At 34.6% G+C, this 12,701-nt stretch overlaps 2 protein-coding genes across 4 annotated transcripts; one reads left to right on the forward strand and one right to left on the reverse strand.

Annotated features, from left to right (window-relative positions):
• Positions 1 to 548: 548 nt before the first annotated feature.
• Positions 549 to 4,875, forward strand: LOC122304376 (uncharacterized protein At4g29660). The gene is made up of 3 exons (XM_043116619.1): positions 549 to 724; positions 2,651 to 2,915; positions 4,146 to 4,875. The coding sequence occupies exons 2-3, from the start codon at positions 2,733 to 2,735 to the stop codon at positions 4,254 to 4,256; spliced, it is 294 nt and encodes a 97-aa protein (XP_042972553.1). The 5' UTR covers positions 549 to 724; positions 2,651 to 2,732; the 3' UTR covers positions 4,257 to 4,875.
• A 5,586-nt stretch (positions 4,876 to 10,461) lies between these two features.
• Positions 10,462 to 12,701, reverse strand: LOC122304377 (cytidine deaminase 1-like). Of its 3 annotated transcripts, none has more exons than XM_043116620.1 (2): positions 11,648 to 12,701; positions 10,462 to 10,900 (listed from the first exon to the last, which is right to left on the reverse strand). In XM_043116620.1, the coding sequence occupies exons 1-2, from the start codon at positions 12,501 to 12,503 to the stop codon at positions 10,866 to 10,868; spliced, it is 891 nt and encodes a 296-aa protein (XP_042972554.1). In that variant the 5' UTR covers positions 12,504 to 12,701; the 3' UTR covers positions 10,462 to 10,865. The 3 variants fall into 3 exon arrangements, with proteins under 3 accessions (XP_042972554.1, XP_042972556.1, XP_042972555.1); XM_043116622.1 differs by having other exon boundaries at positions 10,462 to 10,860; positions 11,648 to 12,700; XM_043116621.1 differs by having other exon boundaries at positions 10,462 to 10,863; positions 11,648 to 12,700.

Consider the following 12,701-nt stretch of genomic DNA (forward strand, 5'->3'; position numbering starts at 1 on the left):
ATTTTTATAGCTATGAACAATGTCAATGCATCTTTATAGATGTACTGTTCATTCTATAAATGCTATTTATTATTATTTTTCTCTCTCCTCCCACTATACCTTCAACATTTTTGTAGGGATGCTAATTGCAAAATATATAAAAAAAAATTAATAATAATAAAAAATAATATTTTATTATTATTTTGACTCAAATATACATAATTCAATTTTTGAATTTTTATTTAATGGCAATATGTGATTTTTGCATTTGTATATAGATAAACCAATGCTAATACTCTGAGATTGATGAAAATTCCGCAAGTGAATTTTTAAAAGTAGGAGAAGTGCTATTTAAAAACTTTTACACTATAAATATAAGTCATAATTTAATTTATTAAATTTAGTTTTTTTAAATTTAATTATATCATATAAGTAGTATAAGAATTTTCAAATATAATTATCTAAAAGTAGTCCAGTGCCAGCGAGACATTACCCGATACCCGAGATTGTACCCGAGTTACCCGATAATGTATTAAACGACGTTTTTAACTCACGTATAAACAAACGGTTCTAGGTTGGTCTGGCCCAGTGTCTCTCTCTCGCAGTTTGCTCTCAGGTCCTCTCTGTGTGACTGTGTCTTCGTCTCGAGTCTCGACTCTCTCTCGGAGCTCTCTCTCGCTCGCTCTCTCTGTGTCTCTGGTTCTGGCGTGCTTTCTCTGCAAGGCTTGGTGATCACTTATCGAAGGTAAGGATGATCTGGTTTTTATCTATAACGATGCAGCAATGCCCCATGTACACCATTTTTGGGTCGGTCTTGGTTTTATCTGATTTGGTGGGTTGATTTTACGAGGTTTTAGGCTTATGATTTGTATGGTGGTTGTTGGATTTGGGAATTTTTGGGTCGGTCCTGGTTTACTGATTTGTATTTATCATATCATTCGTTACTAGAACCTTCTGTCGTTTCGTTAATATCACATTGTATGTAACCTCGATTCGTTTTCAATACAACTCTCACCTCCCCTAAGCTCTTCGCCAGCGTTACGTCTCCATCAACTTCTCATTTTGTGTTATCCATCTAGTTCGTAAAACCTTCTATGGAAAATGATATGGCTTCAAGTTTGCTTTCTTATTTTATGGTTTTACTGGAACTGAAGAATCTTTGTGGTTTTTTTTTTAATGAAAACCAAATTAACAAGAATCATATACCAACGTTAGCATATCCTTTTTTTTTAAAGGAATATATTCATATATTTCTGTTTTCCTTTTTGTCTCCTTTTGCGTTAATTATGGCGTTTGTGGTAGTCTGATATAGTGGTGTTCATGTGTTGGTGTTGTTCTATAAACGGTGCTTGTACTTTTATGGTCCTTATTTTTGTCTTGGTTCTGTAATTTTTAGAGATATTTAATACGTTAAGGCTCTGGATATTGAAATTAGTATCGTCTAGATCATTATTGTAGTCTAAGAGCTGCAATGGAAGTGTTTTGCGGTGTCTTTCAGGGCGAGTTAATTTATTTTGGGACGTTATCATTAGACAATTAACAAGAGTTCATTTGATTTTGTTCCCCTTCTAGGAGTGCTGCTCATGCGCTCTAATTTTCCCAAAGGGTACTGAGATTTTTTGCTAGAAATGTCTTCCTAATTGTACTACTAATTTTTGTTGACTAATTTTTGGGCGTGATCAGTGAAGTAAGAGCAGAGCCAAGCAATTCTTTCAACTTGACTTTGACTGGTTATAGTAACGTTTTTCCAATCCATTATAGCTCTCTTTGTATTCCATATTCAGTTGCTGAGAAATTCTAGTAAAAGGATGGTAAAAAAAGGCAAGTGATTTTTATGGCTCTTTTCGTACTGCATATATAGTGTCTTGCATGGTATATCAAGAAAAAATCATCTTCTGCTGGTTATAGTATCTTGCATAGTATCATTACTAAAACTTTTAACCATTAACATGGTTTTGGTTTTATATATGTCTTTTTTCATTTTAAAGACTATATTTGATATGGAACAAAAGAAATGATATATAGTGTGAAAGGCTTATTAATTTTATTTATCCCACCAAATTTATCAACTTGAATCAGTTTTATTTTTGTTTAAACTTGAATCAAAAGTACTGATCTATAGTTTTTTTTTTCTTTTTTCTTTTTTTTTTTTTGGGGGGGGGGGGGGGGGGGGGGGGAGTTTATAGATTTAGTGGAAGCAAAAGGGCTAATTTGCATGTGGTACATACCACTATAACGTTCCATAATCATAAAGTTTTCAAGTGGATTGGTGGAATTAAAAATGCATGCAGCTTGAAAATCTAGATAATCACTAAATCAAATAGGTGAATTTGTGTTCTTTAATCAGGATCGTTTCAACTTTCATTACTCTACAAAATTTTATTCAAAAGAAAGTAGCATAGTTTTTTGAGGATTAATACATCTTAATTTGTAGAATACCTTTCTGTGCAAGTATCATGGCAGAAGCACTATGGCGCTGCTTGAGAACCAGTTAGTATATATGCCAGAATTCTATTTTCCAGTCAATGAGTTGGATTTAAGTGTTCATGTTGGAGTATGTATGTTATATCATTCAATTCTCAGCAAATTGGGCATAACCTGCTTGCAGAAGCTCATAAATCATTTATTCTCAATTGGGTTTCTTCTAATTTTGCTGAAAAACCAACCTCAGGTCATCAAAAGTCTCTTTTTTTAAGAAACAGCGAAGGTCGATTTGTAGTAGAGTTAGAGAACCAAGCAAATCTATAGTGGAAATGGCAAGCTATCTGTGGAGGAAATACGCAGATTATTTGTACACAAAGTGGGAAAAAACCCTTCTCTGGGACATGATCGATCCGTACAGGCGACCCAAATCGTTTAAACCTCTTGTTACAATCTATATTGCTGCTTTCTACACTGGAGTAATTGGTTCTGCTATCACTGAACAACTCTACAAGGTAACCAGTCACTGTTCGAAACGTTTTATTAGGTCCCTCTAACCCCGCTCTATTTTGATTGTATCACTCAATTATGTCTATTTGATTTGTTAGATAAAATTCTTTTTTCTATTATTCTTGCGGATTAGTAAAGGTTTGTTGTGCTGTTTTTTTGTAATGTGGCCTAGCAAAATGTGTGCACTTGCAGTTGTGTTTGTGTCGTGTTTAACTTTGGTCGGAAAGACGATGAATGTTCATATTAAGTAAAAATTTACAGTGAGAAGAACAGTATCAGATTATGGAAGTAGTGAGTAGAAATTTCATTCAATATGGCAGTTTAAAAATAGGACATTGGAATATGATTGGGTGCTTAGCGGCCTTAGACTTCTAACAAAAGCTTGAAAAGAATATAAGGCTGCTTGTTCCTTATTAATGAATCGAAATCAATTGTGAACATAAAGCTTGGTGGAACTGTTTGTAGTCGTGGGGGTCTTCCATGACAGTGCTATCTGCTCATGTTTTATTGTTTTGGCTTGTAGGTGTCAGATGCCTTGTCTTCAATTATCTGTTTGCTTGCAAAGAGTTGATTTAATAATGAATTGATAGTTAGAAGACTCACTGACCAGTAGATGGGGGGACTCCTAGAGGGATACCTTTGGACTTTGCCCTGGTTGTGTCTTGTTTATTGACATTTGACAGTATCCTGCCTGTTGTATTAGGTGTTTCATCATCCTCTTTCCCAAAACTCATCATTAAGGAGTTGATTTTTTATGACCTTTGGGAAGAACCAAGAAAAACATGGAGAGGATTAGTAAAAAATTTTCATGTTCCCTGGATTGGGTCCTTTTTACCTTTTTTTAAAATAACTTTTTTAAGTTGTTGGTTCTTGCTCTTTATTTCAACATCATTGTTGCTATGTGCGACAAATCTTGGGGAAATTGCGGAAAAGTCCATATTTGCCTTATGTAGAACTTCATCTTCTAGTGGAATGGCAGTCAACTTCCTTGAGGCACGTCCTTTTTCCTTTAATCTCAAGTTAGCACTTCATTGCTCGTATCCTAATGAGTTTCGTGGGGATGCCATTTTCAAATATTGAGGTTCAGATGGCGTTGAATAGGTTTCCTTCCCTAGTTATTTAGGATTTAAAAATGGTCATTTTAGAATTATAGATATTTCTACTGTTTCTGTTAGTACCTGGGAGCCTGAATTTCTGGGATCTAATTGAAAAATCTGCTTTCTGATAATGTGTAGGAGAAGTATTGGGAAGATCACCCTGGGGAAGCCGTCCCTCTAATGAGGCCAAAGTTCTATTATGGACCTTGGAAGGTACTGAAAGGAGATGTCCTTCCCCCTAATCAGTGAAAGGCCCAACTCCAATTGGAGAACGGTGTTAGAGTTTCTAGCGTTGCACTTTTCTTTTATTGTAGAAACGGGTTGGAGCTTTGAAGAGCAGGAATGTTCTTTGGATGAAGTCAAGAGATTCTTCTTCAATACTTCTAATTTTTATGGGCTACTGTTATTATATCAATGGGGCTAGTTTACATGATTTTCTTGGATCCATTTCTAGTCACTAACTTGTAACTAGGTCTTTTTATTGTATACTTCATGTGTACTTGAGTTATGCTGACCATTCATGAAGCATGACTCATGATTTACTAGAGCCACAAATGTATTACACAAAAATAATTTTACAAATTGACATAATTTTATCTGATTCGTTAAATCTACTTTTTAATAAAAATAATTTTATATTCTGATAAGTTACATCAAGTCATATTAATTTGTGAAATTATTTTGTATAATCCATTTGTGGCTAGAGTACTTTCCTTGTTATTATTCTCACTTTTGCCACATATTCTGAGATGCTGGTTGCAACCAAGTAACAATCTCAACATGTTACCAATTCCAATGTATTTGAAAAGTGCTACTTATCATTTCAACACTATACACTAATATATAATTTGTTATTTTTGTTCTTCTATTTAAACACATATTTATACATCAACATGTGTGTTTAAATAAAAGAAGATCATTTCAATTCTCATCATCTTATGATATAGTATTAGATGATTGGATATTATTTATTATATTTTACTTGTAAACTTATTATCTAATGTCACATCATGAGGTGATGAAAAGATGATAAAAAAATGAATGATGAATATATTTTTTTGAAATAAAATGGTAAAAATAACAAATCACATCATGGTATGTGTTAGGGTTGTTAATTTTTCTAGTGGAAGACCAAATTTCAAACTCAGTTTTTCCTCCTCCTGTCTGGTGTGGTCCTCTAATCCTCATAAAGAAGATGGGTCTTAAAATATTTCTGTAACCATGGCATAAAAAAATTCACTATTTTATTTGGTTGAACCGTTAAACCATTAGTTCATGTTTTGGCAGAAAAGCTCCATTTCACTCATCTCCCTCAATGGTGTGAATCAATTAGCTTTTCTTTTACCTTTTATTATCAGACCTTGTCTAACAAGTAACAACCGCCTCTCTCTATGTTTGTATGTGACTTTGAACCAGGAAAAAGAAGAAGAAAATCATAAATGCATTCCCAACAACTTGCCTCTCACGCTATGGCCTCCATTTCCACAGCGGAAAGGACCCACCACTGCATTACTTTAGGAAAAACTACATTGTAATTTGTCTTAAATTTGTATATATATATATATATATAATGCATATCTCAATTTATTTATGAATATTGGGAAGTATATCCCGTTAATGGGTCGAAGGGGTTTCACTTTAACCTCGCCTCCCTCATCTTTTCCCTTCTTTACCAAACTCCAAGCCCTCAAAACAAACATATTGCTAACTTTTGGTCATAATCTTCGGCTATCTGACGCATACTCCGCAACAAATTTAGATATTGGAAGTTCCTAATGCAATTGTAGTACACAAAAATAGTACTGATATTTCAATTCTGTTTTTTCTTGGCAAAGTCTCAAACGGTACAATAGAGATTGCTTGCATATATGGAGTACAAAGCTGTACCAACTTAAAACAAGTATTGCAGGCTGGCCTCTTGCAAGTACTAGAGGTGTCGTTGTTAGGTTTAGCAAGTGGGATGAGATGTAAAATTTTTATCTTATTTCATCTTATCATTATAACTATTTTAAATTTTTACAAAAATATAATAAATAATTTAACTTTTTCAAATTTCGATTTAACATTTTTAAATCTCAAAACAATAATAATATTTTTAACTTCCATTTAAAATTAAAAATTCTGATCCCACTATTCAAACCTTAGTAAATGACAGACGACTCCTTCTCTCTCTCTCTCAATTTCTAGAACATGATGTTAGAATAATTATCAATTCTTTTCCCAACAACTGTCACAGTCTTTTGATTTTCTAGATTGTTTTAATTCGGAATCAAATGGAAGAAAATTGACACTGACCCTTGACTTTGAAAATGAATCACCACCTTCCAAACCAGAAAACTTCAAAAAAAATAAAGTGACAAGAGAATGAATCCTACTGGTTCAAATTTCAATGTTCACACTTCACAGTCTAAAGTTTAAACTGGGTCGCACATGGACCTTTTCCTTCATGTCTTTAGACCGGAATCCTAGAGTCAGTCATCCTTGTTGGAATAGTCTCCATAAGTATAAAAAGAATAACTACTCCGATTGAGTATAGGAGAGAGAACCAAACTGAAATTTCTGCTATTTGTCACCCATATTATTTATATATATACTCAGACATCAGAGGGAGCCGAAAGAGCGTAAGAAAAAAATTTTGGTTCCTTCTTCTCTCTGGGATTTGGTGGAGGACAAATGCATTCTTCCCTTCTCTTTTAAGTGACATGAAAGAGCAGAGAAAGTTTGAATGCGTTTGTTCTCCATCAAATTTCAAAGACATAAGGATGGATGGATATCTTCAAAGGTGGTTAAGCTTAAGCAAAAGACAACAAACAACATCGGCTGCATGCATGACTGATGTTGGTCTTCACAGTCTAAGGTTGGTCTTCTTTGTGCTTCTTTCTTCAATACTTTTCATTTGTTAATTTCCTCTGAATATTTCGAACTGTTTTCATCTAAAAAAGGAAAAAAAGCTATCATCCTAGCACAAGCGATGCATGTTCAGAACATATATAGCTGCAGGAACTTTTGGTCTCTCTCTCTCTCTCTCTCTCTCTCTCTCTAATTGAGTTCTGTGGCAATTAATGCTTAGAAGTCTACAGAAAGATCATATAAAACTTGGATCAATTGCGAAATAATTAAGGCTATGAAGTTTCAATCGTTTGCAAAAAGCTACCTTAGTTTTCAACTTTTGCATGTTGCCATGTTGCATCCCTTTATTTTGATAAAATCTCATTTTAGACAATTTGCTCATCTCTCGTTTGAAAACTAACAAAAGAAATTGTTTACGTGAATTACTAACGCCACATACAAACTACTATAAAAAAAAAAAACTGACACCACCTTGATTGTGTAGGGGGGTGTCTCCTTCCGGTATCCTCACTATGCAGCTTAGATTTACCATAAGAAAATTACTTATTTGTTATCAATTATTTTTTATCAAAATAACTATTTCTTATTAAAATTAAGCTATTATCATTGAAAATAATCCGTCATAAGTACTCATTTTTCTTCTAGTGATTGTAAGGCGAGGTAACACACCCCTTTGCCATGTTGGAGAGGACCTCATAGTCCAAGCTGTCTTGGTGTAGCTTAAATAGGAACCCAGGTTGTATCTCGTTTGGGAGTTAACCCAGGTTGTATTCTTTTTTGCCTTTTTGTTCATTTTTAAGATCTGTCTTGATTATACTTTATTTTTTCATTTTTTTCGGTTTTAAGTTAATTTATTATATTTAATTTTTTAAAATTTTATTATTTTCATTTTCTCCTTTTAAAATTTTTGGAATTTTTAATAATTCTTGCTTCAAATTTTCTTTTTATATAATTTTTGCGATTCTTTTAGTAGAATTTCCACTGAGAAGACATGTACGTGTATGCAACCAAAATTAACACGTGTAAATGAGTAAAATTGTAAGTAAATATAGCAGCAGCGTTCAATCCATAAAGTTTCTTTGACGAATTTTCCAACAAGACTAAGTCGACATTGACCGGCCTTATTGTTGACTCTATAAAAGACATATTGGTCCCATGGAATGAGCTGTTACAGATGCTTCTAATCTTATTTGTTAAAGCCAATGTCTTAATCGTTGCCATGATTAGTCAAACAAATGTTTTCAATGAATCTTTCCTTGTTGGTCATGCTAACACGAGCATAATCACATATGTAGCTCTATGTTTATGAGGTTTATAGGGTTGGTCAAAATTCTTGGCAAACTCGGCAAAGTCTTCTGTTGGGTTTGAATGTTGAGTTGAATTGAATTGAGTTAAATAAAATATTATTAAAATATTAGTTTTAAATATTATAAGTGTGTTAAGATTTGAAAAAGTTAAATTTTTTATTATATTTTATATAGAAATTTGAAAAAATGTATGAGGATTTGAAAAATATGTAATGATGAGATGAAATGAGTTGAGAAGGGTTTGGTAATCAAACGGGGCCGATCTTCAACTCATGATATTAAGAAATCTATCCATGATCGAGGTAATATGAATTTCATAAAATATGTTATGATTATGTTGTTTTGTGGATGGTATATTGGTTAGAAGTTTAGTATCTTTTGTGAATTTTGAAAGAAATCTTGTACAAATCATGAAGATGAACTCTTATTTGGTCATGTCCAAATTAGATCAATGATATCGAATCCAGTTTAGAAAATACTGTTGCATTTTTATAATCAATCTCAATACACCCAAACTTAGGTAGATTATCGAGATATTGTCGTAGATATATACGAATTGTTTCGAATTATGATATGAATCTATATGTTGTCCATTAACCTAAAAATAGGAATGGTGCTTTGGTTAGGCTAAAAGGTATCACTAGGAATTTAGAGTGTCGTTTGTGAGTCGGCTAGGTTTAGATACTGAAAGTACTTCAGATATTCTTAGAATACTCTATTACTATTTATTATTTTATTATTACTTTTCCCATACTTTTTATTACCATTCATTACTTTTTTACTACTATTCATTATTTTATTATTAATTTTCACTTACTTTTTTTATTACTATTCATTACTTTTTACTACTATTCAATATTTTATTATTACATTTTCACTATTTTTTCACTACTATTCACAACACTTCTCAACACTTTTCACTATCCAAACTCAGATGTTTCGTGCACATCAAGGGGACTGGGTGTTATTTTGGTGCTAACCAATATGTGAATGAACTGAAGATCTAGGTTAGATTTGGATAGTGAGTTAAGATGAAAGTTAAAAGTTATATAAAATATTATAAGAATAATATTTTTTTGATATTATTATAGTTTTAAAATTTGAAAAAATTAAATTTCTTATTATATTTTGTATAAGAATTTAAAAAATTTGTAATAATGAGATGAGATAAATTGAGATTAACTTTGAATCTAAACTGACATCTTTCAACACTTGTTATTTTGTTGGACCACATGTGAAAAATCTCCCTAAAGTCGAGGTAGGTCTTCATTAGTTTAGTTGTGCACCAAATAAGAGTTCATTCCCTAGATGTGCATCCCCCCTTGACCTGCAATATTAATAAGAGTTTAGATTATGTGAAAAGTTTAGATTCAATCACAATATTTTGAAAAATATTAATGACACGATATATTACGTGTCGTATCATTAAAATTAATCACATGAGCAATGACAGATTTGGAGAGTAAGATAAAAAATTTAAAATATTATTTTTTTAATATTATTATTATTTTATAATTTGAAAAAATTAAATTATTTATTCTATTTTATGTAAAAGTTTAAAATAATTATAATAATAAAATAAAAATTTTACTTTCATCCTATCTACCAAACCTATCCTAAATTTTAATGACATGACATCCTATCTGGACACCCTGTCACTTTAACATTACTTTATTATATTACTCATATTCACCACAAGGAAACAATTAATCTTGTAGCTGTTAGTTTTATGCTAATGATACAAGCTGGCAGCTGCATGCTTAACTTATTGTCATGTTTATTACTTTTATAGAGGAAACTTGGGGAATTCAATTGAATTTACACTAAAAAAACACTAATCACATGCTGACAGCTGACCCTTAGCTGCGAATCTGTACTTAATTAATCAACCTTAAAATTGACTTTAAAAGACATCCTTACAAACCTTGAATGGACGGCTTAGATGAGTTAAACAACAAAATGCCAATAAAAAACTTTTTTTTTTTAAAATAAAAAAAAGAAAGTCCATGTTCAACTCAATCTTCAAGAAATGATAGTTGCAGTCATGAGTGCGTAAGTATCGTACAATCATTTTAAAAAAAAATTGAATAAATACAAGATTTACTTTAGAGGAAAAATTAACTTTTTAATAGTGGACTTCATTTTTTTTTTTAAAATAACTGCATGACGCTTGTATACTCTACAATGACATGTAGCAATACTCATCTTCATATAATCCAATTCACAAGATAAAAAAGCAACTTCACCCATCTCTTTTGATTAAAAAAAGGCATTATTGCTCATTGACATGCAAAGGATTAGGGGAATAAAAAGGTTTTAAATACTAAATAAAACAAGAAATTAAAAGAGAAAGTGGTCCACAATTAATTTATAGCACCCTTTTTGTCAGCATACCAAAGTAATGACTCTGGATCTTGACCCTAAACTAAATTCAACAAAAAAGTGCAATTATAGATGTTGGAATATTGGAACTCCACCTCAGGAAGCTCCACCGTTTTATCAATAGAAAAAAGTGCAAGCTGAGAGGGGAGCAATTCAATTTTAATACTGCTGGTTTAATTTAGATTCCCATCCATGCTGGGGCCAGGCCAGGGAACATAGCTACTGTTGCTATGTCTGCTCTATCACAAACTTTCACAACAAGGTTGGCGGCCCACCTCCTCCTCCTGCTGCTGCTGCTGCTGCTGTTCATGATCCTACTTCAACAGCAATCACAAAGGCCATTTACAACATCAGCTGGAATAGTTACTTAGCTTAGCTTGGTTGTCACAAACATCAACCATTAAACATGTAATGAATCCTTTTTCCAGAGTAACATGATTCTATAAGTTGGAAGAATATAATCAAATGAATGCAAGTGATTAGCTCTAAAGAGACTGATATTTCATAAATGGTACCAAACATGATTGAGGTTGTATTGAATATATTTGATCTATGCCTCCTTTGAGAATCTTCATGTGATTAAGGCTTTGAATTAGTATTGATTTCCATAGGATATCTCACTAAGAGGATCCTGTGCACCATACAAACAAACCAAAACCAATATTTCCTTTGCTCAGGAAAAGAAAAAAGAAACAAGAAAAACACTGAAATGACTTCCCTAGCCTGAGACTTTCATCTCGAGACGCAACATGTACAGCAAAATACACTAATAACAAAATACAAACTGCATGCCACCCAAGATGCACTCAGACCTGTTTGCATAGCTGTCTTCCTCTTGTTAATCCAACAAAACTACAATAGAGTAAAAATCCACGGAGTCTAATTCCAGAATCCACATACATACAAATTCCAAAACTTTGACTATAATAATCTTATTAGAATTACGACTTAAAGAGGTGAGAGATAGATCATGCATCAAATTCAAATCTTTCGAGGACCAAATCAATGGTCCAACAATTACAGTTGACTTCACATCAAGTACAAGGACTTTTTACAGCCATCCATTCTAGGCCGAGCTACAATGGAAGACCTTTAACTCACACTTGGGCGAAATCGCCTTCAATAGCAGCCTTGCCGTGTCCTCTTGCTTCACCACAGCTCCTTCCTGTTCCACCAACACCGCCGCGACAATCTTGTCATAGCCACCACCGTCCCCGCCGGTAACGTACGCTACGATTGCTGCCTGCACCGGCCCCAAGCTCGGATTATACGCGGCCGATTCCGTGTAAGACCCTTTGTATACCTTCCCTTCGCCGTCCATAAGCGCTACGCCGGATGGGCATCTACTGTACGGCGCATGCGACTTATTCGCCGCCTCTAAAGCCGCATGTCGTAATTCCTCATATCCATCGCCAAAACCATTGCAGGATGGAAACTGGGTTTCGCTTAGAAACGTTAACCCGTTGTGGTGTGGCTCTAAGAGCAATGGTACATCTTTGGCCAGCAGGTCATCGGGGCCGAACCGGTGGGAGAGAAAGTTGGATAACGGTTGGAATTGGTCTGATACCGATTTGGGTTCGGAGGTGATGAGGAGGTTGACGTTCGGGGCGTTACGGATCTCTTGGAGGAACTGGCGGCAGTGGCCGCATGGGGCGGAGGATACAGCGAGGTAGTGGAGGCGGGGTTCGGCATTGATGGAGAGATTGGTGAGGAGGAACTGCTCGGCGTGGACGGAGTGGTGGAGGGGAAGGCTGGGGAATTCAAGGTTGACGCCGAAGAAGACTCGGCCGGAGGAGCCTAAACCGACGGCGCCGACGTGGTAGTGGGAGATGGGTGGGCGGGCGAGGCGCTTGGCGGAGTTGACGAGGGAGGGTAGGAACTGGACTACGGAGAGGTTGGATCCTTCTGCCATGGATTCAGCTTCGGAGGCTGGTATTACGAATCTGGGTCGGTCCATTTTCGAGATAGGAAACGAGAAATGGAGATTTTGGGAGATTGGTGGGGGGATGAGAGGAGGGAGGCAGATGACGGAGATGGGATTTAGAGGGGAAGCGAGGAGTTCCTGAAAGCGAGGAGAGGGGAGGAGAGCGGGGGGGAAGGACGATGGGTGCCGCGGAGAATGATTTATAGAGGTGATTTCGAGTGCAGGAGGAGA

This window comes from Carya illinoinensis, chromosome 3 (assembly GCF_018687715.1).
Source record: "Carya illinoinensis cultivar Pawnee chromosome 3, C.illinoinensisPawnee_v1, whole genome shotgun sequence".
NCBI lineage: Eukaryota > Viridiplantae > Streptophyta > Magnoliopsida > Fagales > Juglandaceae > Carya > Carya illinoinensis.

What these genes read in the sequence shown, in the direction of transcription:
- LOC122304376 (XM_043116619.1), top strand. Translation starts at nt 2,733, where the DNA reads ATGGCAAGCTATCTGTGGAGGAAATACGCAGATTATTTGTACACAAAG. An exon ending in TCACTGAACAACTCTACAAG is followed by an intron (nt 2,916 to 4,145) that starts GTAACCAGTCAC and finishes GATAATGTGTAG; the next exon opens with GAGAAGTATTGGGAAGATCA.
- LOC122304377 (XM_043116620.1), bottom strand. Translation starts at nt 12,503, where the DNA reads ATGGACCGACCCAGATTCGTAATACCAGCCTCCGAAGCTGAATCCATG. An exon ending in GAAGGCGATTTCGCCCAAGT is followed by an intron (nt 10,901 to 11,647) that starts GTGAGTTAAAGG and finishes TAACTATTCCAG; the next exon opens with CTGATGTTGTAAATGGCCTT.